This window comes from Rattus norvegicus, chromosome 3 (genome assembly GCF_021556685.1).
Source record: "Rattus norvegicus strain SHRSP/BbbUtx chromosome 3, alternate assembly SHRSP_T2T, whole genome shotgun sequence".
NCBI classification, from domain to species: domain Eukaryota; kingdom Metazoa; phylum Chordata; class Mammalia; order Rodentia; family Muridae; genus Rattus; species Rattus norvegicus.
This window is the reverse complement of record NC_141536.1, coordinates 130112426-130140385: the sequence shown is the minus strand read 5'-3', so window position 1 is coordinate 130140385 and position 27960 is coordinate 130112426. Positions and strand designations below refer to the sequence as shown.

Genomic DNA, 27960 nt, shown 5'->3' with positions numbered 1-27960 from the left:
AAACAGAATACAAATAAAAGTTTATTGTACAAAATTAAGGCTTTGTATTTCATAGTTCACCAAAACTAAAAAAAATTAGGTGACTCTTTTTCCAAAACTTCACCTTCACTTCCAACCATTTCAAACAACTTGACTGAATATAATTAAAACAAAAGCTATAAATAATACCAAGTCCTTTAAAACTGGCACTCCCCGTGTTACTTCTTGGCATAGGTAATCTTCATGGCATGGGATGGTGTGATCTTAAACCCTTGCAGAGCATCTCTGGCTGCTCCAGCCTGCCCATCATTTTCAAATTCTACAAACGCAATATCATGTCTCCCCGGGACCAGGCGAACTTCCTTGAAACCAGGGAACCTAGGAAAAACAAAAGCAATAAACACAGGCAAATGCATACGTAAACTTGTTGAGTAACTTCCCACTCTGGTCTAGGAAAAACAATCACATGCAACCAGGAATCCCAAGTAGGATAGAGGCATTTGACATAAAAGTTTACCATGGAGGGATTCCATGAGTACATGCTAATTCCACAAATTCTACTTCTGTCTTGTTAAAGGTTTGTTTCCCATTTTATCCATGAGAATAATTCCAACAGAGGACAGCTAGCTCTTTAGATTCTAAGCCTGAGACTGGCTTCAATCCATGACTAATCCCAGACTAAATCGATGACCCTGCAGAGAACGACTGTTGTGGAGTGACAAATGACCTCAGTGTAGAGAAGTGCTAGTTGTCCTGTTAGGAGGCTCCTATGAACAGATGTTTGGTTTAAAACAACAACAACAACAACAGTAACTTACTGGTTGAACAACATGGATAACATCATCTCATTCGTCTCTTCTGGTAAGTTATTAAGGAACAGGATATAGTTTGGAGGGTAATCAGGGACCTATTAAAACAAAAGACCAAGTTAACCTGGGAAAAATCTGTACTGCAAGGTATTTGGTTTAAGAAACATGAAAACCTCATCTGCAGAGAACGCCACTGAAGCTCACAATGAACACAACGAAATCTGAACACAACGGAAGAAAGCTGAGAACAATGACAGCTAGAAACTTAACAACAGTTGAGGCCAGCAAGGAAGCCAGGACACCCCAAATCTGGAAGGTTATGATTCTGGGAAAACTATTTATAGATGAAACACCCGTGGGTCAGTCATGACTGGAGAATTCTGTCACCTGGAATAGAGAATTGAAAAACTAGGAAAGGCAGCCACATCAGGCTCTTTAGCTAGTCACTCTACTTAGCTCACACTACGGGGTGTGAGTCCTGGGCACCACTGATTACTATCAGAACAGGAGATAATTTACAACTAGTGTTACTACTGAGAACCACAACCTGCTGATATTTACTCTGTGTGTTGATGTGTATGTGTGTGTGAGTTAGTGAGTTCATGTGTACACACACACACACAGTAAATGGTATGAGTTGCATCTACTTATCTAAAACAAACAGAAACAAGCAGAATACTAGATACTAAGTCATGTCCTTGATACCCCAACCTGAAACTACAGGGAGTATATAAAGGATTTATACATAAGAAGATACCTTGGCTACTTGGTAGTATCATGGAGGGAAAGACCAAGTATAAAAAGCAATTAGTGAACAAGTAAAGACAGAGAATCAAGTGCTGGTATTTATGAACTGACTACAAGTTCTAAGAGTTCAAAGACTAGAAAGAAAGATCATAAGAAAAAGCACAGGATCAGGTATAGCGATAATATCTGTAATCCCAGCACTCAGGAAGTTAAGACAGGAGGACTGAGAGTTTTGAGAGTATATCAAGACTGTCTCAGTAGGGCTGAAGGGTGGTGGGCAGCTCAGTAGTACAGCACTTGTCTAGTCTAGGCCAGGGGTTCAATCTCCAGCAACAAAGGAGAGAAAAAAAAATTAAAAGCATATAACTCTAATATTCTAACTTTCTTGGTGATACAGAGGTGTGGGTCATGTCAGAACAGGAAATATAAAAATGAGGCTGAATTGGGGAAGAGGAGGCAACCACCGCTGCCCAACGTGAATCTGAAAAAGACAGGGCAGTGCATCAGGACCTGGATGGAAACAGGCCTCACGAGTACTCTGTCATGTGCCTTCAATCACTCAGCTCTCACACTTTCTGCCTTGTCACCGAGTCATGGGAAACAAGTGGTCAGGCCAGGTTTTGTTTGCTTATCTTAGGAAACTTACATGTTTTGAAGAGCGAGTTTCTTAAAATGACAAGCAATTATGCCTTGCAAATGAATTACTTGTTTTTGAAGACTTGTACACTATTTTAAATAGCAGTAATTTTTATTATAAGGCAAACACTCTATGGAGGAAAACATTACCTGAGGATTTGGTGCTGCATTTCCTTGAGTATTAGCTGAATTTGGTGTTCCCTACAAAAAAGATATTGAGATTAAGAAATGGTTAAATTTCAGTCCTGCTAAAAAAGCAAGTGCTATTTATAACATAAATATAACATAAACAACATAAAAATAACTGTAAAGATCTTACTCCATTTCAGTTTAAGATCTTATGTCTTAAGTATTTAGTTTGTTAGTTATTCCTGAAATGTTATTCTTATCCCTCAACTCCACAGACCACATTATAAAACTTAACACTTGAATTTCTTTTTGAGACAGTCTCGCTATGTAGCTCAGCTGTCCTGGAATTCACTGTGTAGACCAGGCTACCTGCCCCTTCCTCCTGAGAACTGGGATTAAAGGTGTGCCAATACCACACCCTGCTTTCATGTTTAAACTGTCAATGATGCAGAGACCAAGTGTGCTGTGAGGGTTACATCTGAGGGCAGACTCCATCTAGGAGTCTCAAAAATAAAATAAAATAAATAATAATGAAGGACAAAAGGAACAGTTTTGCTTTTTAAAAACAACATTATAACTGACATTATACAGAGTCAAATTGATCATTTTTAATCCAGAAGTAACTACTCTTGTTTTATACTGTTACTTTTACTAGAGATCACAAATGTTGCCCCTGTAATTGGTCAAAGAAGCTCTGAGTAGGACACTCATGATGAAGAGATTATGTACAATTTATAGGCAGATTTCAAGAAAAGTGCCATTAAGTATCTTATAGAAAGATGCCATGAAACAGTATACAAATCAGAATAAAACTGTTTACTGCAATTCTCTGATATTCTAAATTGTTGCTTAAATATAAACACTAAAATTTTACAAATTTAATTATCCCAGCCTCTTAAAACCTTTTTAAACACATACGTGTACAATAGATACAATCCCCAAAGACCATGCCTCATATAAGTGAATAAACACACACACACACACACACGGACACGGACACGGACACAGACAGACACACGTATCCACATGTGCGCTGCTCTGTCTCACCTGACCAGGCTTCTTGTTTGCAGCTGCTGCAGCCTGTTCCATGGTTTTAGCTTTCTTCTTTTCCTTTTTCTTTTCCTTGTCAGCGAAAGTACCACGCATTTTAGATATTATATCGGAATCTGTTTTTGCGTACTGAATTCTCTGTTGTAATTATAGGAAAACAATTTACTTCACTTTGTTGAAGGATGTTTACACTAGTTGTTAACCTTTTAAACCCCAGCACATAAGTACACTGCAAACCAATTTTAAACACATCTCTAAGGAAATCATTGGAATAGATTGGTAGAAATAAATTAAGTTGTGGCCTATGATTCACAATAAGGACACTACACCCAACTGTCTTTAATAAAGGACAATCATGGTTGGGCTGGGTGGCTCTGATCTATAATCTAAGCACTCAAGAGGCCAAGTCAAGAACACCACACACCGGAGGCCAGCCTGGGCTACAGAACAATTTTAAGGCCAGTCTGAAAAACACTTAGAATTTAGTTCAAAATAAAGGTGAAGAGATACAGCTGAATAGGAGAGTGAAGACTATCATGTATAAAGTACAAAGTTTAATTCCCACCACTACCAGACTTCATGTTGTAAGAACAAGGATAAAGAAGCTATATTACTACTACTTCTGTCTTAATAACTAGGAAAACTTACCAGTAGCTCATAAAAAGGATCAATATGTGTCAATCATCTATGGAATGTATCATGGTATTTGTTATTTCCAGTGATAGATCCTGAGATCTGTAAATGACTTTCCTTTGAATTTATCATTTTCAAAAAATGAATTCAGCAACTTAAATGTTAAAGTGGCTTGAGAGGGCTGTAGAGATGGCTCAGTGGTTAAGAGCACTGGCTGCTCTTCTAAAGGTCCTAAGTTCAAATCCCAGCAACCACATGGTGGCTCACAATTATCTGCAATAGGATCTGATGCCCTTTTCTGGTGTGTCTGAAGACAGCTACTTATATACATAAAATAAATAAATATAAATCTTTTAAAAAAAGTGGCTTGAGAGAGAACAGAGAGACCACACATTAGTCTCCTATAGCAGAGAGCCAGCAAGATGATAGGCACCTGAGACTAGGAAGCACTCAAACACACTAGCCTATGCTAATGCTTTATCAAGTACATTGCACAATCCAACAGCTCAGTGAGTCTCTGGGCAAGATTCTGACACAGTAGGTCTAGGTAAGGCTTCAGACTCTATGCTTTTAGCAAGCATAAAAGGGAATGATGAACAGCTTTAAGCAATAGACAGACTAATACATTACCCACGTGGCTAAACTCACCACTGATGAGATAACCAAATATTTCTGCCAACAATAAACTGTAGTGATCTAGGGTATAAATGTCTACAAGGTGTAATTTCAACTCAATCAAACACATCTATGGAGCTCAGAGTCAATATTTCTTGGATGATATCAAAACATTATAATTCTATGAAGTATTCTTATTCCAATACTACTGATCTTGGTCTGAAGAGAAGGAAAAGCACTTTCAAGTAGAATAAATAGAAGGCAAGGATTTCTTAAAACCAAAGGGATTCTTTCTTTCTCCTTATTCAGCTAGGAAAGAATTCACCTGGGGAAGAAGAGGAAAAGCAGGCACCCCTCAGAACCCCAGGCTGGGCCTGGTCTTCTACTACAGCAGACTCCACACAGCTCTGCTAACCTTCCCTTCATTCTAACAGACAAGACCACTCAGAAGAATTCAGTTCTCTTAGGTCTTCAACCTTGTCCCTGACCTGAACCGATCTTGGGTACCTGACTTGTGTGACTTTACAACACAGTCACCTAAGAACGTATCTGAGTTCAACAACAGTTCGTACTAGGACGTAATGCAGTCTGTCCAGGGACAATTGGCACTTCTACAGATACTGCTAAGCTGAGGTGCTTTTAGCTTCTAGTGGGTAGAGGCCAGGGATTCTACTAAACACTGGTGATTAGCAAAGATCCCAAAGTGCACTACTAAGAAACTCTGGTCCAAATGACCATGTAAAATAAAATGTAACTCATCCCTTAAAGATAGCAAAGAGCACGATTGACATTTATCCCAAAACGCTCGTGACAGAAGCCTCAGAACAGTAGTTCTACTTCACTGAGGCAATTTGTTCTCAGTTAGAAATCGAAGCAAATTGTGCTCCCTTCTGATCTAATGTAAAAAAACCCTAAATACAAGTAAGGCAGCTCAAAGCGTCGCATTCACCCTGCCCAGATGCTGGAGATCTGGCAGCTCCTGCTAACCTCCCTCAAGGCAGACAGAGAACAGAAAACAGTTGCCATTTCAACTTAGCCAAAGTGTCTAAAGATGTCTTATGCTCTAAGCACATGAGATCTAGACTGCTAATTCTTCATATTGAGTAGTATTAGCTGATTTCAGGAATTTCACCTTACTGAAACCAGGAAAGAGTGTGATACAGCACAAGGGCTCCTCTGTAGTGTGCCAGCTCACAGTATGGGGTTGGCTGGAGCACCCCCACTCCCATTCTCTGTGTATTTACTGTTTTTCCTGATTTTCTTGCTATCTAAGAGAAGGGCTACCACAGAAGAGCATCTGGCTAGTGAGGCCTGCAATCTTACTGCCTGACTGTATTAAAAGTATGTTCCCTCCTAGCATACAGAAAAGCACAACCTTAGATGTTTTAATAAGATTGGTGTCCAAGTGCTGATGCACTGGCTATAGGAATGCACCCTAAATGGACAAGATTAGCCTCATGCCCTATCTTTCTCCATGACATACAAGGGCTAGACAGAAGGCCAAATCCAGATTATGACCAGTTTTTGTGCAGCCTGCGAGTTAATAATTTTTAACACATTTTTAAAAGGTTAAAAACACACAAACAAAACAATAAGTATCAGAAACTTTATGTGGTCAGCAAAGCTTGAAGTGTCTATTCTAGTCCTTTGGATCCCCAATTTAATCCAAAGATTCAATTTGCTCATATTGTAGGGTGGTGAGTGTGAACAGAAGGACAGAATCTGCTAATGGCAAAACCAGAATGAGGATTCAGATCCTCTAAACCACAGGCCTTGGCTCTCCAAGGCCTCATTACACAATTTTCCAATCCTAGCAGAAAGGCAGTATGAATCCATACTCAAGATACAATGTATGTACTCACACTTAAGACATGTGTTCAACTCATTTCCAATCCTCTGTCACTGAGTCTTACACCCAGGGACCTCATGCCCTCTGGACCAGCCTTTCCACTTGATTCTTTGAGACGAAGCCTTATATACCCTGGGATCTCCTTGAACTTCTGATCCTCCTGCCTCTCCTCCCAAGAGCTGAGAATACGCGCATGTAACACCATGACTACCTTAATTTCTCATTTTTTAAAAGAATTTTACTTGTATTGTTACCTTATTTTTCAATGATATAAATCATAATATATTTTAGCTTTGCTCATTTTAACTAGAATAAATTAACAGTTAATTCAGCTGTAGTAGTGTGTATTTATAACAATATTCATATAAACTTTGTGTGGTGGTGCACTCCTATCATCGCAGCACTTGGGGAGTAGAGTCTAAAGGATTAAGCCCTGGCAATATAACAAGTTAAAGGCTAGCCTAGGGTACCAGAGACCCTTTCTCAAAACAAATAAAATAGCTACAAAATATCCCTAAAATCTCTAAACAAACAAACAAAATCAAACACACAGAAAGCAATAACTTAGTATTAACTCTTCACTTAAAAAAAAAAATCTATTGACCGGTCAATAATGACTACAGTAGAAATAATAGAATTAGCTCACCATTGGTTTACCATAAAATGGAAATCCTTGTAACTGTCTCAAAGCATTTGTGGATGAGCCCAGTTCCTTAAATATAACAAAAGCCTGCCCTCTCATCTTCATGGTCTTTAAAGCCACAATATCTACCACATGTCCAAACTGAGAAAACAGGGCATACAGGGATCTCTTCAATTCTGTACAAACAAGAAAGAAAACATTTTGTGAAGGAAACAAGAATTAAGTTCTTCATAAAATAACAATACAATGAGCACCCTTACCATTCATTTATTTATACTGATTTAGCAAAAACACACTACTCCCATTGGCTACCCAATTAAAAGTTATTTGAAGCCAGTTGGGGATTTAGCTCAGTGGTAGAGCGCTTGGGTTCGAGGCGGTCCCCAGCTCCGGAAAAAAAAAAAAAAAAAAAAAAAAGAAAAGAAAAGTTATTTGAAGCCACTTGTGAGTTAAAACATTCAAAACACTTCAATCCCTGCAAATTCTTATATTAAAAATTCTTAAAAGTGTGTAAAAATGGGATAAACCATTGTTGAACACCAAGATGACTAAAGGAGACACTGAGACCATTCCTAAGACACAAGTGAATAACCGCATGTTAGTTGTGAAAAAGCGGTTTTTAAAAGAACATACCTTCTTTTTTAATTTTGTCATTCATGTTGTTGATATAAATCGTGTGATTTGGTCTGATATCCATGTTTGGGTAAAACTCTTCAAGTAGCCTAAAAGAAATAATAAATAACCTATTATTAGCAAGGAGGGTTAAATCATGCAGGTTATGGCATAGCCAAAACCAACAACTATTAGCCGATCCATTATTTTTCCACCACTGACATCAGAAAACGTCAGCTGAAGTAGACAGTAATTCCTCCCTAACTTCATAACCATCTCTTTTAGACAAATGGAAAATAGCTCCCAAGATGAAAGCCTGGTAGAACAATACCAAGATTCTACAAATTGGTAGAATCTGTCAGCACATAGGCAGAGTTAGAAACATTATTCAGGTTATTCTTTCTTAAGCCCCACTTAAATGATATTGCCCTTTCATCTACAGAATGAAGTAACTTTTTAAAGTATACTTACTAATTCTTTGAGAATGTCATACGATGTATTTTGATCATATTCACCAGAAAAGTTTTTCAGTAAAATGATTTGAACATTTTATAAAAGATCAGTAAACACACACGTAGTTTAAAAAAAATTGTAATAAAACAATACAAATTAAAACACAGTTCATGGATTCACTCACGAATGTATTTATTGAAACGTTTAGTGTGTGTGTGTGTGTGTGTGTGTGTGTGTGTGTGTGTGTGTATGTGTTTACTAGTGCCATCGTGTATGGTGAGGTCAGAGAACAACCTTTCAGGGGCTTTCACTTCTGTCTCTTCGTCCACTATGTGAGTCACAAGAGCCAAACTCAAAGTGGGCAAGGTCAAGTAGCAAAAATCAAGATGGCCTGCCAAGCCATCTCGACAGCCCTCAAATCTATTTATGTGTGTGTAGATAGACAGACAGACAGACAGATAGGTAACTCAATGGACAGTTTAGAAAGATAATTCAGAACTCATATTCTTGTACCAATAATATACAGATTCAAGTTCTGTCTATGCTTTTACAACCTGCTTCGAGGTGGGGCAAGTTCCTTAATGTCTCAAGTCCTCAGTTACAAATTATGGATACTAACTGCGCCTATAAAATGAAGCCCATAAGATTATGAGACAGACATCTAGCAGTCTGCGTCAGTAAGCACCTAAAGTTACTATTTATTATCGATGGCTATTACACGTTAAAGGACGCAAGTGTCTAATGTCACACAACAAGCTGTTCTGAACATCAGAGTGTTACTTACAGGAAGGGCCTGCACTATGTAGGTAACGGATAAGTAACGTTTATCAAAGGTTTGCCTCCCAAATGGGAACCTGGAGAAGGGCTGGTGTCTCACCTGAGGGACAAGAACAAAGGCTCTGGCATTAGCTCCTGCGGGCACCTGAAACCCAAAAGGCTGCCGGCGGTCGGAGGGAGACTGAGAGTGCACAAAGAACTGTACACCCTGCCCCGCCTCCAAGCAAGCAACGTGCTATTTTCTCTCCTTGGGCTAATTTCTATGTCAGCTCGAGCCTCTTTAAACACCTGCTGATCTGCCCAACACTAGGGTCCTCGGACTTTAAAAATCCAACCATCCCGCAGAGAACAGGATACGACGCCGGGCCTTAACCCGCCAGCCCTAGGGTCGCCGTCCCTTCCTTCCATGCGTCCGCGGAGCCCGGAACCGCGCAACCAACGACACCTTCGCTCTGGCTGGCTCAGTCCGGACGGGACAGATCCCACCAAAGGCCGAGACCAGCCACAGCAAGGAAGACCCCGGCAAACCCACCTGAAGCCGGCGCGGTCCGCTTGAAGCTAAAGCCGGAAGAGGCTCCCAGCGCCGGAAGAGGACCGCCACACTCCTCAATCGAACTCAGATAAGTCGAAGAGCCGAGCACCGATTCAATCGAGATCTCCTCGCCAGGGTCGCCAGCGGCAGAATCTTTCTGCGCATGCGCATTCCCGTAGCCTGGAGGTTACAGTGGAAAGGGGAAGAACTGGGTGGGATAAAATTAGGATACAGCGGTCAAGGAGTGAAGGCAGAGAAGGGAAGGGTAGGGTTTCCATTACTGAAACTTTGAAGTTTCCCAACTTTATGATGTGAAAATTTTTACAGGAGCGTGTCTCCAGCGGCAACTTAGTCAAGCCTTTCTATGGGTTCTGCCCAACTTGGCTTAATACCAGCTGTAGAATTGCCATTGTCACTCCCTGAAGTCAATCAATGGGAATCTGAAAGAACACTCCAGCACTCTACAGATTGCACCTTAGATGCAGCCCAGTCTTCGACCCTAGAGCAAAGAGATTCGTGAGTCTTTGCTGGTACTCTCACCAGGTTTCAGGAGAAAGCAAACTAAGGATCACATGCCTAAACTCATTTAGAAACGGTTAACTCCCGCCCTCTCTCCCACCTTATCCTCACAAAATGCCTGGATTTTTCTAGGCTAAAAATTGGGTCAGGGACCAAATCGGTTGATTTTATCAGCTTGAGTGTTCTAATATTTGAAAGCCACATGAAGTTGCAGGACGGAAATAGTGTTTTTAGAGTAGTCATTTTTATCCCCTTTGCTCACTGAATTAGAATGACTTACACTCGATAAATGGATGAATGAATGAATGAATGAAGTTTCGTGAAAATTAGGCCATACTAAATCAAATGTGATAGCCAATGAAAATCCTGTAAATGTGGGTAGGAAATAATGTTAAACAACCACAGAAAAGTGTCCTTTAATTGTGTAGATAAAGAAACCAGTCTGGTTTTTGTAAATATTGAATATTGAGTGTGTTTTTACCAAAAGAACATCAAGTAAATATAAAATAATTTCTAAGCAACGAGAAGATCTGAGCAGTTGATTGCTGGTGCTTCATTACAAGGAGAGCGCTGAAATAAGATATAACCTGCCTGTGTGACATAAACTGATCTGGCCGAGAGGTCATAGCTATTTTTAAAAAGAAAATTTATAAACATGCAAGGACATTCCACCTGGGAAGAAAATAGAGATTTAAAGAAACTCCACACCTTTTCTATCAAAGCTTGAATCATGGCTACTATACCTTTTACACAGCAAGGAAGAAATTGTCCAATGACAACTCAGTGTCAGTGGTTTCTGTGCTGTTTTCCAGGTTCATGTATAAAGAATGAACACATTTTTGTATCCATGAGTAGTCACTGCAAGCTTTCCTCAATGGTTTTGTGAATGTCGGAGAAAGCAAGAATTGAAATAGGGTCTGGCAAGGAATGAAGGGGAAGGGGCTTTCCTGGTTGTTGCAGGATATTTGAGCATACTGTAAACGCAGAGACTGTGTTGTTTACTGGGGGGAAAAAGCTGTTTCTAGTTCGGTGTACCTCAGCTTTAGCACATACACACACAGCTTTAATCCTTCTGGCTGGAATATAGACATGCCTTGAGTACACACTTTAATCCCAAACAATGAAGTAACATTAGTTGGAAGAAAGAATCACCCATTTGGAAGTGATGTCTAATTGAGTGGCAGACAAAGTGATGAATCAGAAGAAGATTTGACAGAATAGGATATGCCCAACTCTCACGAGAAGAGAGAGAAAAGGGAAGCTACTGAAGAGGGCAGTCCAGAGACAAGGGGAGGAAGGAGGAGGAAGAGGGTGAGGAGGAGGAGGAAGAGGAAGAGTCAGTTTTACCAGGAGAGTTTTACAGAGACAGATTGAAGAGAGAACAAGCTAGACACAATTAAGTCAGTATGACCCAGAGAATGAGAAGGAGCCTGAAGATTAGAACAGGTTGCTAGAGTTAATTTGACATCAAGCAGAGCAATTCAGGAGAGGTAGGAAGGTAGGTAAGCAGATAGATAGGTAGATAGATAGGTAGATAGATAGATAGATAGATAGATAGATAGATAGATAGATAGATAGATAGATAGATAGACGCCAGATTGAGACAATAAGCCTCAGAGACAACAATTACAACAAGCAAATAAAAGATTCTTTTATACCTGGTTCTTTGAGAAAACTTGTAATCACCTGATTCTATATCTAAAGTATTAGGGAGACAATTGTACCCGAACTGTGATCACATATACATGTAGTGTAAAGAAAATTGGATGCATTATAAATAAATCTTCTATAAACTCTGACCTCTTGCTGGTCAAAGTAGGAGTTAGATGTCAAAAACTCACATTTTAAAACTAATAGAAGAGAATATATGTTTCCCTGGAGTTCTGCTTGGTTTAGACTCATATTTTTATTAGGCAACAAGATTTACTTTCCAGTGAAACAGGCTTTTTATCAACTAAACCCAGAGGCAGCGTTAAAACCATCATATACAAGTTTCATGCATCTACTAACGATAAAATTTGCTTATTTTCAGGGCATCAGAAAAATTACTACGGCCAGTTGGGAGTAAACCTGTGTCAAGACACCTAAATTATAGATAGTGACTGCACTGTCTCTTAGTGGCTCTCAATACACATATATTTCCTGTACTTTATCTGCACATGTTTTATGTTTCTCATTAAATGTTTTCCAGTATCTTGCAGCAGTGACTTTGGGAAAAGAACATGCTTAAAAGGAACGGTACCATAAAACTATACTGGATATGTTTTGTCTTATTTATGCTAGATACAGTCAGAAAATGTATGGCAACTTGCTTGCATATTTTTTCTCCCTACAGGTGGTAATTACACTAAAAAATGTATGTAGAATGAATTATTTTCACAACAAGCATTAAACAAGTCTAAGGATTATTGTTGAGCACCAAATCAGGTTTACACTTCCTCAGATGGTTGAAATTATGTTCAGTTAAAGTTTACTGAAAAGCAAGGCTCTCTTTCCATTCTGGAAGGGAATAAATTTGTACAATTAATTTCCTTTTGTTGCATTTCAGTCTTACTTTTTAAATCCTTCATAAGCACACTCTTATTTTTAGAGACAACTGAATGAATAAATGAATGACAGAATGACTATTACATGTAATGGGTATTACATGTACTATGATATTGTATGTAATGCCATGTGCATGCTACACTGCAGTGCCATTCACGTGTTGCAAAACGATAGCCTCTCCCTGGATTGGGCGAGAACTTAGGTAGGCTCTGACAATACATGTATTTCAAGTTTTTGTTTTGTTTCATTTTAAATTTGGAGATCCGAAAGTCAACCCATGAAAAACAAGGAGAAAAACAGAACATTCTGAGCATAGTAGACTATCATCCTCCAGGTAAAGCAACCTTGGAGACGGCCAGCGTAGCAGACCTAGGTAATGATCTAAATAATGTTCGGATACAAATTTTAAGTAGTTGTGCATGCCTTTAATTTAAGCATTCTGGGAGAAGAAGCAGATGGAAATCCATAAATTCAAGGTCAGTCTGGTCTGCAGAGCAAGTTCCATGCCAGCCGAGCTACAGTGAGCCTTTGTCTCAAATACAGAAACAAATCTGTAAGTATAGTTAGTTATGTTTCTCCTATGATTCACCACTGTAAAGTATTTGGGGTTCTTAGGTCCTATAACTAGTAGAAGTCAAAGTTTTAAAAAAATCAATTTTTAAACGTTGGTTGATCCCCAGCTGTCTAATTTAAAGCATGAAGTATTACTGATTTTATGGGCATAGTACAGATGTCTGGATCTATTGCTTCTCAAATGTGTCTCTCTCTATCTCTCTGTCTCTCTGTTTCTGTCTGTCTCTGTCTCTGTCAATCTCTCTCTCTCTCTCTCTCTCTCTCTCTCTCTCTCTCTCTCTCTCTCTCTCTCCTTCCTACTTATAGATAAAATTTGAGCTCTTTTCTACTGCAGCAGCACTATGCCTGCTTGCCTGCTGCCGTGTTCTCTGTCATGACTGTCATGGACTCTAATCCTGTGAAGCCATAAACCCCAAACGAACGCTTCTATAAATTTACTTGGTCCTTGTTTCTTACTACAGCAATAGATAAGTAACTAAGATACTCACTAATTCATTGATGGATTAGAGCGCCCATGATGCAGTCTATTCCTAAAGGCCCCAAGTCTCAATACTGCTACACTGAGAACCAACCTTCTACATAAACACATAACAGCTATTCTTTTTAAACACTGTACTAATTATCTTGTTTCCTCTGTTTAAATACCTTCCAGTGGACAACTGAAAATAAATATTAAGCAGACGTAGTCTACAATTTTTAATCCACTTCAACAAGTGATTGTGGTCAAGAGGTCCTGTTATTTTCCTAATTACAGAGGTCATTAACATCATCCAAAGAAAGGCCCAATTCTTACAACAAGCTCATAGAAGACATGCGCTACACTCTGCACTTTGGAAAAATGGCATTGTTATGCACTTTCTTCAAATAAAAAGTGTAAGACTCTGACGATGCAGTAGAAACAGAGCAGCACATCAGGGTCACATGGTAAGAGAGAAGGCAGCACTGTGAGCCAGTTCAGAGTTTGACAACCACTCTGTTTTTCTGTTTTTCATCTTTGTTGTCTTGGAAACATATCCCAAAATGGAACCTTTGTCTATCTTAGGCCTCTGAGTAACTTTAATAATTGGAGATCATCTTCTCCCCTCTACCCTCCCTCACCAGGTCAGACTGATCATGTAACACATGCCAGGCATAATTCATTGCCATTTGGGAATTATCTCATCATGATTTGCAATAGTAATATCTGTAATAAGTAACAGATTAACAATATATATTATATAACTCAAAGAAGTTTTCTACAAGCTATTCTTATAATGGAACCATTCTCATCCAAACTACTGCAATGAGTTAATGGTTATCTTGAGAGTGGCTTTGCTATAACAGAAACTTTCTCTGGCATACGTGATCTGCTTCACTGCATGTTACCGTCTGCCGTGTTATGATGTTGCAAGAAAGCCTTTACCAGATGCTAATCAGAGGCTCATATTATGGCCTGCACTCCTTGCCTCTGAAATAGAGAGCTGAATAAATTTTTATTCTTTATATTCTACTCAATTTTAGATATTTTTATCATAGCAACAGGATATGTGCCAAGGCACTAGTATTCTGTATTCAATATTATTTAATAACTATTCTTGCATTTGATGTTATTGGTGTCTTTTTTTTTTTTTTAAGATTATTTTTTTTTAACTTGAGTATTTCTTATATACATTTCGAGTGTTATTCCCTTTCCCGGTTTCCGGGCAAACATCCCCCTCCCCCCTCCCCTTCCTTATGGGTGTTCCCCTCCCAACCCTCCCCCCATTGCCGCCCTCCCCCCATAGACTAGTTCACTGTGGGTTCAGTCTTAGCAGGACCCAGGGCTTCCCCTTCCACTGGTGCTCTTACTAGGATATTCATTGCTACCTATGGGGTCAGAGTCCAGGGTCAGTCCATGTATAGTCTTTAGGTAGTGGCTTAGTCCCTGGAAGCTCTGGTTGCTTGGCATTGTTGTACTTTTGGGGTCTCGAGCCCCTGCAAGCTCTTCCAGTTCTTTCTCTGATTCCTTCAATAGGGGACCTATTCTCAGTTCAGTGGTTTGCTGCTGGCATTCGCCTCTGTATTTGCTGTATTCTGGCTGTGTCTCTCAGGAGCGATCTACATCCGGCTCCTGTCGGTCTGCACTTCTTTGCTTCATCCATCTTGTCTAATTGGGTGGCTGTATATGTATGGGCCACATGTGGGGCAGGCTCTGAATGGGTGTTCCTTCAGTCTCTGTTTTAATCTTTGCCTCTCCCTTCCCTGCCAAGGGTATTCTTTTTCCTCATTTAAAGAAGGAGTGAAGCATTCACATTTTGATCATCCGTCTTGAGTTTCCTTTGTTCTAGGGATCTAGGGTAATTCAAGCATTTGGGCTAATAGCCACTTATCAATGAGTGCATACCATGTATGTCTTTCTGTGATTGGGTTAGCTCACTCAGGATGATATTTTCCAGTTCCAACCATTTGCCTACGAATTTCATAAAGTCGTTGTTTTTGATAGCTGAGTAATATTCCATTGTGTAGATGTACCACATTTTCTGTATCCATTCCTCTGTTGAAGGGCATCTGGGTTCTTTCCAGCTTCTGGCTATTATAAATAAGGCTGCGATGAACATAGTGGAGCACGTGTCTCTTTTATATGTTGAGGCATCTTTTGGGTATATGCCCAAGAGAGGTATAGCTGGATCCTCAGGCAGTTCAATGTCCAATTTTCTGAGGAACCTCCAGACTGATTTCCAGAATGGTTTTACCAGTCTGCAATCCCACCAACAATGGAGGAGTGTTCCTCTTTCTCCACATCCTCGCCAGCATCTGCTGTCACCTGAGTTTTTGATCTTAGCCAATCGCACTGGTGTGAGGTGAAATCTCAGGGTTGTTTTGATTTGCATTTCCCTTATGACTAAAGATGTTGAACATTTCTTTAGGTGTTTCTCAGCCATTCGGCATTCCTCAGCTGTGAATTCTTTGTTTAGCTCTGAGCCCCATTTTTTAATAGGGTTATTTGTTTCCCTGCGGTCTAACTTCTTGAGTTCTTTGTATATTTTGGAAATAAGGCCTCTATCTGTTGTAGGATTGGTAAAGATCTTTTCCCAATCTGTTGGTTGCCGTTTTGTCCTAACCACAGTGTCCTTTGCCTTAAAGAAGCTTTGCAGTTTTATGAGATCCCATTTGTCGATTCTTGATCTTAGAGCATAAGCCATTGGTGTTTTGTTCAGGAAATTTTTTCCAGTGCCCATGTGTTCCAGATGCTTCCCTAGTTTTTCTTCTATTAGTTTGAGTGTGTCTGGTTTGATGTGGAGGTCCTTGATCCACTTGGACTTAAGCTTTGTACAGGGTGATAAGGATGGATCGATCTGCATTCTTCTACATGTTGCCCTCCAGTTGAACCAGCACCATTTGCTGAAAATACTATCTTTTTTCCATTGGATGGTTTTGGCTCCTTTGTCAAAAATCAAGTGACCATAGGTGTGTGGGTTCATTTCTGGGTCTTCAATTCTATTCCATTGGTCTATCTGTCTGTCTCTGTACCAATACCATGCAGTTTTTATCACTATTGCTCTGTAATACTGCTTGAGTTCAGGGATAGTGATTCCCCCTGAAGTCCTTTTATTGTTGAGGATAGCTTTAGCTATCCTGGGTTTTTTGTTATTCCAGATGAATTTGCAAATTGTTCTGTCTAACTCTTTGAAGAATTGGATTGGTATTTTGATGGGGATTGCATTGAATCTGTAGATTGCTTTTGGTAAAATGGCCATTTTTACCATATTAATCCTGCCAATCCATGAGCATGGGAGATCTTTCCATCTTCTGAGGTCTTCTTCAATTTCTTTCCTCAGTGTCTTGAAGTTCTTATTGTACAGATCTTTTACTTGCTTGGTTAAAGTCACACCGAGGTACTTTATATTATTTGGGTCTATTATGAAGGGTGTCGTTTCCCTAATTTCTTTCTCGGCTTGTTTCTCTTTTGTATAGAGGAAGGCAACTGATTTATTTGAGTTAATTTTATACCCAGCCACTTTGCTGAAGTTGTTTATCAGCTTTAGTAGTTCTCTGGTGGAACTTTTGGGATCACTTAAATATACTATCATGTCATCTGCAAATAGTGATATTTTGACCTCTTCTTTTCCGATCTGTATCCCTTTGATCTCCTTTTGTTGTCTGATTGCTCTGGCTAGAACTTCAAGAACTATATTGAATAAGTAGGGAGAGAGTGGGCAGCCTTGTCTAGTCCCTGATTTTAGTGGGATTGCTTCAAGTTTCTCTCCATTTAGTTTAATGTTAGCAACTGGTTTGCTGTATATGGCTTTTACTATGTTTAGGTATGGGCCTTGAATTCCTATTCTTTCCAGGACTTTTATCATGAAGGGGTGTTGAATTTTGTCAAATGCTTTCTCAGCATCTAATGAAATGATCATGTGGTTCTGTTCTTTCAGTTTGTTTATATAATGGATCACGTTGATGGTTTTCCGTATATTAAACCATCCCTGCATGCCTGGGATGAAGCCTACTTGATCATGGTGGATGATTGTTTTGATGTGCTCTTGAATTCGGTTTGCCAGAATTTTATTGAGTATTTTTGCGTCGATATTCATAAGGGAAATTGGTCTGAAGTTCTCTTTCTTTGTTGTGTCTTTGTGTGGTTTAGGTATAAGAGTAATTGTGGCTTCATAGAAGGAATTCGGTAGGGCTCCGTCTGTTTCAATTTTGTGGAATAGTTTGGATAATATTGGTATGAGGTCTTCTATGAAGGTTTGATAGAATTCTGCACTAAACCCGTCTGGACCTGGGCTCTTTTTGGTTGGGAGACCTTTAATGACTGCTTCTATTTCCTTAGGAGTTATGGGGTTGTTTAACTGGTTTATCTGTTCCTGATTTAACTTCGATACCTGGTATCTGTCTAGGAAATTGTCCATTTCCTGAAGATTTTCAAATTTTGTTGAATATAGGTTTTTATAGTAAGATCTGATGATTTTTTGAATTTCCTCCGAATCTGTAGTTATGTCTCCCTTTTCATTTCTGATTTTGTTAATTTGGACACACTCTCTGTGTCCTCTCGTTAGTCTGGCTAAGGGTTTATCTATCTTGTTGATTTTGTCAAAGAACCAACTTTTGGTTCTGTTGATTCTTTCTATGGTCCTTTTTGTTTCTACTTGGTTGATTTCAGCTCTGAGTTTGATTATTTCCTGCCTTCTACTCCTCCTGGGTGTATTTGCTTCTTTTTGTTCTAGAGCTTTTAGGTGTGCTGTCAAGCTGCTGACATATGCTCTTTCCTGTTTCTTTCTGCAGGCACTCAGCGCTATGAGTTTTCCTCTTAGCACAGCTTTCATTGTGTCCCATAAGTTTGAGTATGTTGTATCTTCATTTTCATTAAATTCTAAAAAGTTTTTAATTTCTTTCTTTATTTCTTCCTTGACCAGGTTATCATTGAGTAGAGCATTGTTCAATTTCCACGTATATGTGGGCATTCTTCCCTTATTGTTATTGAAGACCAGTTTTAGGCCGTGGTGGTCCGATAGCACGCATGGGATTATTTCTATCTTTCTGTACCTGTTGAGGCCCGTTTTTTGACCAATTATATGGTCAATTTTGGAGAAAGTACCATGAGGAGCTGAGAAGAAGGTATATCCTTTTGATTTAGGATAGAATGTTCTATAAATATCCGTTAAGTCCATTTGGCTCATGACTTCTCTTAGTCTGTCTACATCACTGTTTAATTTCTGTTTCCATGATCTGTCCATTGATGAGAGTGGGGTGTTGAAATCTCCCACTATTATTGTGTGAGGTGCAATGTGTGTTTTGAGCTTTAGTAAGGTTTCTTTTACATATGTAGGTGCCCTTGTATTTGGGGCATAGATATTTAGGATTGAGAGTTCATCTTGGTTGATTTTTCCTTTGATGAATATGAAGTGTCCTTCCTTATCTTTTTTGATGACTTTTAGTTGGAAATTGATTTTATTTGATATTAGAATGGCTACTCCAGCTTGCTTCTTCTGACCATTTGCTTGGAAAGTTGTTTTCCAGCCTTTCACTCTGAGGTAGTGTCTGTCTTTGTCTCTGAGGTGTGTTTCCTGTAGGCAGCAGAATGCAGGGTCCTCGTTGCGTATCCAGTTTGTTAATCTATGTCTTTTTATTGGGGAGTTGAGGCCATTGATATTGAGAGATATTAAGGAATAGTGATTATTGCTTCCCGTTATATTCATATTTGATGTGAGGTTATGTTTGTGTGCTTTCATTCTCTTTGTTTTGTTGCCAAGACGATTAGTTTCTTGCTTCTTCTAGGGTATAGCTTGCCTCCTTATGTTGGGCTTTACCCTTTATTATCCTTTGTAGTGCTGGATTTGTAGAAAGATATTGTGTAAATTTGGTTTTGTCATGGAATATCTTGGTTTCTCCATCAATGTTAATTGAGAGTTTTGCTGGATACAGTAATCTGGGCTGGCATTTGTGTTCTCTTAGGGTCTGTATAACATCAGTCCAGGATCTTCTGGCCTTCATAGTTTCTGGCGAGAAGTCTGGTGTGATTCTGATAGGTCTCCCTTTATATGTTACTTGACCTTTTTCCCTTACTGCTTTTAATATTCTTTCTTTATTTTGTGCGTTTGGTGTTTTGACAATTATGTGACGGGAGGTGTTTCTTTTCTGGTCCAATCTATTTGGAGTTCTGTAGGCTTCCTGTATGTCTATGGGTATCTCTTTTTTTAGGTTAGGGAAGTTTTCTTCTATGATTTTGTTGAAGATATTTACTGGTCCTTTGAGCTGGGAGTCTTCACTCTCTTCTATACCTATTATCCTTAGGTTTGATCTTCTCATTGAGTCCTGGATTTCCTGTATGTTTTGGACCAGTAGCTTTTTCCGCTTTACATTATCTTTGACAGTTGAGTCAATGATTTCTATGGAATCTTCTGCTCCTGAGATTCTCTCTTCCATCTCTTGTATTCTGTTGGTGAAGCTTGTATCTACAGCTCCTTGTCTCTTCTTTTGGTTTTCTATATCCAGGGTTGTTTCCATGTGTTCTTTCTTGATTGCTTCTATTTCCATTTTTAATTCCTTCAACTGTTTGATTGTGTTTTCCTGGAATTCTTTCAGGGATTTTTGCGATTCCTCTCTGTAGGCTTTTACTTGTTTATTAATGTTTTCCTGTGCTTCCCTAAGTGTGTTCAGGTCTTTCCTGAAGTCCTCCAGCATCATGATCAAATATGATTTTGAAACTAGATCTTGCTTTTCTGGTGTGTTTGGATATTCCATGTTTGTTTTGGTGGGAGAATTGGGCTCCGATGATGGCATGTAGTCTTGGTTTCTGTTGCTTGGGTTCCTGCGCTTGCCTCTCGCCATCAGATTATCTCTAGTGTTACTTTGTTCTGCTATTTCTGACAGTGGCTAGACTGTCCTATAAGCCTGTGTGTCAGGAGTGCTGTAGACCTGTTTTCCTCTCTTTCAGTCAGTTATGGGGACAGAGTGTTCTGCTTTCGGGCATGTAGTTTTTCCTCTCTACAGGTCTTCAGCTGTTCCTGTGGGCCTGTGTCTTGAGTTCACCAGGCAGCTTTCTTGCAGCAGAAAATTTGGCCTTACCTGTGGTCCCGAGGCTCAGGTTTGCTCGTGGGGTGCTGTCCAGGGGCTCTCTGCAGCGGCAGCAACCAGGAAGACCTGTGCCGCCGTTTCCGGGAGCTTCAGTGCACCAGGGTTCCAGATGGTCTTTGGCTTTTTCCTCTGGCGTCCGAGATGTGTGTGTAGAGAGCAGTCTCTTCTGGTTTCCCAGGCTTGTCTGCCTCTCTGAAGGTTCAGCTCTCCCTCCCACGGGATTTGGGTGCAGAGAACTGTTTATCCGGTCTGTTTCCTTCTGGTTCTGGTGGTGTCTTAGGCACAGGGGTCCTGCCGCTCCTGGGCCCTCCCCCACGGGAGCCCAGAGGCCTTATACAGTTTCCTCTTGGGCCAGGGATGTGGGCAGGGGTGAGCAGTGTTGGTGGTCTCTTCTGCTCTGCAGCCTCAGGAGTGCCCACCTGACCAGGCGGTTGGGTCTCTCTCTCACCGGGTCTGGGAGCAGAGAGCTGCTGCGGGCCGGGATCCGCGGGTGTGGGACTTCCGGTAAACACAGAACGTGCCCGGTTCTAGAGAAATTCTGCTTCCGTCTGTCCCAAGCTCACCAGGCAGCTTTCTTGCAGCAGAAAATTTGGTCTTACCTGTGGTCTCGAGGCTCAAGTTCGCTCGTGGGGTGCTGCCCAGGGGCTCTCTGCAGCGGCAGCAACCAGGAAGACCTGTGCCGCCCCTTCCGGGAGCTTCAGTGCACCAGGGTTCCAGATGGTCTTTGGCTTTTTCCTCTGGCGTCTGAGATGTGTGTGCAGGGAGCAGTCTCTTCTGGTTTCCCAGGCCTGTCTGCCTCTCTGAAGGTTTAGCTCTCCCTCCCACGGGATTTGGGTGCAGAGAACTGTTTATCCGGTCTGTTTCCTTCAGGGTCCGGCGGTGTCTGTGGCAGGGGTCCTGCCGCTCCTGGGCCCTCCCCCACGGGAGCCCAGAGGCCTTATACAGTTTCCTCTTGGGCCAGGGATGTGGGCAGGGGTGAGCAGTGTTGGTGGTCTCTTCCGCTCTGCAGCCTCAGGAGTGCCCACCTGACCAGGCGGTTGGGTCTCTCTCTCACCGGGTCTGGGAGCAGAGAGCTGCTCGTTATTGGTGTCTTGTTAGAGCTAATGATATATTCTTATAGGTATTGCACTGCTTTTTAGTAAACAAGTGAAATATATAGATTCAATTTAACTATGAATTTTGAAAGTAGAAATCCAAGTAAATGATAATGACAAGAGCCAACTTTAGTGTTTTTATTGTGAAAATTAATCTCTTATTTATTCAATGCCTATATTTCCAGTTACGGTGGTGTAACAGCCTAGTGAATCTATTGAAAGTGGAAATATAGAATAAAAAATAAATTTAATGCATATAATCCACTGAACATAATAGATTAGACCAGCCTAACTTAAATGGGCTTTAAACACCCTACAGCACAACAAACTCATAATGAAAAGTGAATTGTGCCATGTAACTTATTGAACACAATGGTAAGAAGCAGAAGAGTTGCACAAATAATTGAAGCACTGTTGAAACACAAACTAAATCTAAAGCAGTGTAAGTAAGGAACCGTCCGTATCCATAAGATGCCAGTATACAATATTCATCATATTATAATTATATTGTGTTATACTTTGGACAAAATTAGAAAAGAATCGTGGTGTATAGAACCATCAGAGATGGATTCTAGAGACATAAATTGCTACTATACCATTTTGCTATTCTAACATTAGACTGGTCAGAATCATCTTGCAACAGAAGACCCAGGGTGTGTATAAAACATGTCAGGCATGATTTGACCCCCAGAGACGGGTTGAATTTTGATGTGTGAGAACATCCTGAAGCCCCTGCTTTGAATTGCAGATTGTGTTCAGACAAGACAACCCTGAAAATTATTTCTGTCTGAGGAATCCAAAACAATTATGGAAATGAGGCTGATAGTTCCAATTCTATTTTGTTTCAGGTGAATGTGAGGGTAGTTTAACATTTTAAAACGTCTCCAATATTCTCTGCCAGAAATATCATCACACGGGCTAATGAGTTTATTAAAGCTGATGGCAGAAAACAAGAACTGGCCTTGTATCTTACCGAGATTAGACAGCCTTCTTTTAGTCATGATAGGTTTCTTTTGGCTCTAATGCAAAACTACTTTCTAACCTTTAATGTCACCAAATTACTTCAGCTCCCAAAAGATATTAATGTAACATATAATACATTTTGGCATCTCAGTAGAGGACTCTGAATAAGAGTAGTCAGCTTAGAAAGCCTGCAAGGAATTAGTTCTAAGTTATTTCATTGTGACTGAAATTGTAAATGACAAATTCTGTTATGAGTGGCTACGACTGGAAGAGATCATTCCACCCTTCCTTCAGCACAGGGTATCCCAGAAGTCCTTGTGTCTTTTTAAGCTTTAAGTATTTTACCATATTACAAAGTCGGGACTCTTCTTTTGGTCTTGGTGTTGTAGAGGATTGAGCCCAAACTCTCAACTCATGCTGGACAAATGTTTCTACTAGGCAGCATCTGCAGTCCAGGGCATTCTTGATTTATTTGAGGACCTATAGGGTAGTAAACCATACATTAGCTGCTAGAGACGAGCAAGAAAAACGGATAAAATACCCACTTACACAGAACTGAGCCCACAGGATGTCAGACCAACTCATATATGTTTGCGTGTGTTGGATAACTACTATGGAGTTGTTCCAACAGATAAAGCTGTGTCACTAGCTACCCCCAAACAATGGTCTGAGACAGCATCCACTGGATTATCTCCAGTGGACTTGCGGATCAGAAATTCAGTCAGAGTGACAGGGTGGGCCTTTTGACTATTGTGGAAAGACTGAAGGTTACACAATGAAACTCAGCTAAGGAAAAGACTAGCGTACAAAATGTAAACATGTTTGCCCACACGTTTGTTGATAAGACTAAGAAATAGGGGCTGGAGAGATGGCTCAGTGGTTAAGAGCACTGACTGTTCTTCCCGAGGTCCTGAGTTCAAATCCCAGCAACCACATGGTGGCTCACAACCATCTGTAATGAGATCTGATGCCCTCTTCTGGTGTGTCTGAAGGCAGCTACAGTGTACTCATATATAATAAATAAATAAAATATTTTTAAAAAAAGACTAAGAAATAGGGTTCAGACAGGGATGCCAACTAGAGCATTTTCATATGGCATTTTTAACCTGTGCCTCAGACTGATTGAATTAGTTATATAACAGTCAGATTCTCCTGAGAATATTAAGTGGACACTGTATATACATCCAATTTCTGATGTCATACAACAGAACTTTCAGGAAATTATTTGTTTACAAGTATGTGGTAATGCTAGCCTGTATTTGATGGGCGAGGAATTGAACTTCAGTTCTTGAGAAGAAAGTGGCAGATTCACAGCATAGACATCTACATGACAGAAGGGGGGAATTTATAGAGCCACAGGTAAAAATAAACTGGTGGGTAATTAAGAAGTAACTAAGAAGTAAGAAACAGGACTTTCTCTAGGCAGTTAAATCTTCCAAATGATGGGAAATAGAAAGTGCAGTGGTTCGAATAGATATGGCCCCTAAAGACTCATGTGTTTGAATGCATGGATGACAGGGAATGACAGGGAATTCTTGTTAGAATAGGGATAGCCTTGTTTTTTGGTTGGTTGGTTTAGATAGTATTTTATTTACATTTCAAATGTTATCCCCTTCTCTGGTTTCATATCCATAACCCCCCATCCTATATTCCCACCCCCTTCTTCTATGAGGGTGTTCCCCCACCCATCTACCCACCCCTTACTGCTTCCATGCCCTGACATTCCCCTACACTGGGAGGTCCAGCCTTGGCAGGACCAAGGTCTTCACCCATTGGTTCCCAACAAGGCCATCCTCTGCTACATATGCACCTGGAGCCATGGGTCTGTCCATGTGTACTCTTTGGGTGGTGGTTTAGTCCCTGGGAGCTCTGGTCAGTTGGTATTGTTGTTCTTATGGGGTTGCAAACCCCTTCAGCTCCTTCAATCCTTTCTCTAACTCCTCCAATGGGGACCCCATTCTCAGTTCAATGGTTGGCCACAAGCATTTGCCTCTGTATTTGTCATGCTCTGGCAGAGCCTCTCAAGAGACAGCTATATCAGGCTCCTGTCAGCATGCACTTCTGGTCATCAGCAATATTGTCTGGGTTTGGTGACTGTATGTATATGGGCTGGATCCCCAGGTGGGGCAGACTCTGAATGGCCATTCCTTCAGTCTCTGCTCCAAACTTTGTCTCCATATCTCCTCCTATGAATATTTTTGTTCTCCCTTTTAAGGACTGAAGCATCCACATTTTGGTCATCCTTCTTGAGCTTCATGTGGTCTGTGGATTGTATTTTGGGTAATCCGAGCTTTTGGACTAATATCCACTTATCAGTGAGTGCATACCATGTGGTTTTTGTTTGTTTGGTTGGTTTTTCTCTTTTTTTGTGTGTGGTTGGGTTACCTCACTCTGGATGATATTTTCTAGTTCCATCCATTTGTCTATGAATGTCATGAAGTCATTGTTTTTGATAGCTGAGTAATATTCCATTGCGTAGATGTACCACATTTTCTGTATCCATTCCTCTGTTGAAGGGCATCTGGGTTATTTCCAGCTTCTGGCTATTATAAATAAGGCTGCGATGAACATAGTGGAGCTTGTGTCTTTGTTATATGTTGGAGCATCTTTTGGGTATATGCCCAGGAGTGATATAACTGGGTCTTCAGCCTTGTTGAAGGAAATGTGTCACTGTGGGGGGTGTGCTTAGAGGGCTCCTAGTGCTCAAGCTTCATACTGTGTGAGAGACAGTCTCCTGTTAAGTATCTTCTGATCAAGATTTAGAACTTTCAGCTCCTCTAGCACCGCATCTCCCTGAGCACTGCCTTGCTTCCCACCTTGATGAATGGACTGAACTTCTGAAACTGTAAGCCAGCCTTAATTAAATGTTGTCCTTTATAAGAGTTGCCTTGGTCATGGTGTCCCTCCATAGCAATAATACCCTAAGGCAGAAATTAATGTGTTGAATTTGAGGAACTGGAAGAAGAAGGAATAAAGAGAAGAAAGGAAATGAAGAGACCTGAGATACATGACATAGCTCAAGCCTAAAGTGGGGATTATTACAGAAATCAGGCAAGTTAGGACTATTGATGGCAATTAGCCTTGCTAGGGATGGTAGAAATGGGACTCAAACAGGGAGTAACACAATCTGAAGCTTTACATGTATCTTTCTGGATGGGCTGATTAGATCAAGACTGAGTCAGTTAGAACATGATTATAGTACCTAGCCTGATGCTGAAAATTTATGGCAACAATGAATTAGATCAAGTAAGTTCTTCTTGAAACCACAATTAATGTCTTTTTGGTGAGCTGAACATAGAAAGTGTGAAAGTGGTGAAATATGTTAAATTCCAGCATTACCATAACAAATTACCACCAACTGAATATCTTTATACAGAAATTTATTCTATCACAGTTCTAGAGGCCAGAGGATGAGACTACTGAGTCAGTTGGTGGGTTACAACCTCTTTGAAAGCTACAGGGAAAACATCTGTACCATGCCCTTCTCTTAGCATGGCTTCTGGTGGTTGGTGGAAAGAAACTCTTGGTATCCTCTGACTCACAGACACATGACTCCACTCTCTGACATTGCTGACATTCTCTATGTTTGTGTGTCTCTTCTTCCCTCATAGTAACACAAGTCATATTAGAAAATGGATCTACCCTGCTGTAGATGATGGTGTTGTAATTGTGGGAGCGAGACATTATTTCTTAGCAAGACCACATGTGCTGGTCCTATCCTTCCATGGGAGCACATTTTAATCCACAGTAAAAAAAATGAAAAATAAATAAAAGAATAATCAACAGTTTCTCCCAGGTTTTGAGAACAAATGTCTAGGTGGATACTGTTGAAACAAGAGCAGATTAGAAGAGGAAAGTGGAGTATCGGTGTCTTATCTTAGGTAGATTAAGCTTCAGTTGACTATGAACTGTCCAGTACGGATGTAAAGCACAGTTGAGTATGCAGGTCTGGAGAAAATCTGGAAGGCATTTATGCCATGGGGCACTGCTAAATGGCAAGCAAGTGAGCACATAATAATTGGCTAGAGAGACAAGAAAACCAGTGCAGAGTCCAAAGGACCTCTACTTGTACCCCCAAGGGTAAAAGTCAAGGCTAATATCATAGGTGTGCATGTTTAACAATTAACTTTTTAATGGTAGGAGATTTATAGATTTATAGATTTATAGATTTGTGATATCATCCTCATGGTCAGTTGACTGCAAATTACCATGAAAAATTTAAATATTGGCTTTCTCAAGCTGGTACAAGCCAGTTCATACATGCCTCTAAATGCCATATTTATTAGTGAATGAGTAATTAATTTGCTTTCTATAAGGTTTGGTACCTTAATGTATTAAATGAATAGTTATTCTTAATGGTCTCATTCTAGACCCCCATCTTCCTCTTGTATTCCTCAATGTAACATAAATCTTAAGAGCAAATCTTTACTCCAGTCCTAATACTCATGAGGGCTCTTGAACAGGATCTGTGATGCTTTAAAATTAAAGAATCAAATTGTAAGTATAGGTAGTACCATTTCTGCTCATTGACAGTGCACTCCTGGCTTATTACACCATATTCATATCCATAAAGGAGAAAGCTGGGGAAAGCCTTTTACATTCTCTGTCATGGGGATTACTGAGGTCTTTGGTAAAAATACCTTATCTTACTTTTATTTTAAACGTTACTTTTTCATGTAATGTTTATCCTATTCATCAGCCAAACAGTTATATTGGTTAATCATTCTGAAAGCTAATTTTGGCTGATATTTTTCTGCATAGCTCAAAACTCACTTCATGCATTATCAGTGACTCTTGTCTTTTTCTAGACCAAATAGTAACAATGGTAAAAACAAAATCTTATCTTTCCCACTTCTCAGATGTGAAAGCTTATATAAGATGTCTATCCCTGAGCTCCCCTGTGTGCTTTGCAAGCATTTTATAAGCCGAGCTTCATCCTCAGCTCCCTCTTTAGCATCCATCTTAGATGCTTGAACATGGACATCATTGGAGGCTTGCTTTTCTTTGCACTATAGGAGAAGTCAAAGAATCAATTCCAATTTTGACTAGTTCTTATAAGGAAATTGATCCTTATAAAGGAGACGCTGTATGACCTGTCAATGAAACAAAGATGATATAGGTTTTATGACAAAAGAGAAAGTGTAGTGAAATGGGAATTGCGTTTTGAACAGTGACACTTGGCTTTCTTCCATTGGATGAATCAATTTACTGGCCATTACTCGAAAGGTCAACCGGACTATCTGACTGAACCTGTTAACCTT

The 27960-nt window shown here is 40.1% G+C and overlaps 1 protein-coding gene across 4 annotated transcripts; it reads right to left on the bottom strand.

The window, feature by feature from the left end:
• Positions 1 to 8: 8 nt before the first annotated feature.
• On the bottom strand, positions 9 to 9524 carry Snrpb2 (small nuclear ribonucleoprotein polypeptide B2). Of its 4 annotated transcripts, none has more exons than XM_087653356.1 (8): positions 9465 to 9524; positions 8940 to 9032; positions 7724 to 7812; positions 6894 to 7266; positions 3348 to 3541; positions 2322 to 2372; positions 798 to 886; positions 9 to 357 (listed from the first exon to the last, which is right to left on the bottom strand). In XM_087653356.1, the coding sequence occupies exons 5-8, from the start codon at positions 3444 to 3446 to the stop codon at positions 198 to 200; spliced, it is 399 nt and encodes a 132-aa protein (XP_087509482.1). In that variant the 5' UTR covers positions 3447 to 3541; positions 6894 to 7266; positions 7724 to 7812; positions 8940 to 9032; positions 9465 to 9524; the 3' UTR covers positions 9 to 197.
• Positions 9525 to 27960: the final 18436 nt, after the last annotated feature.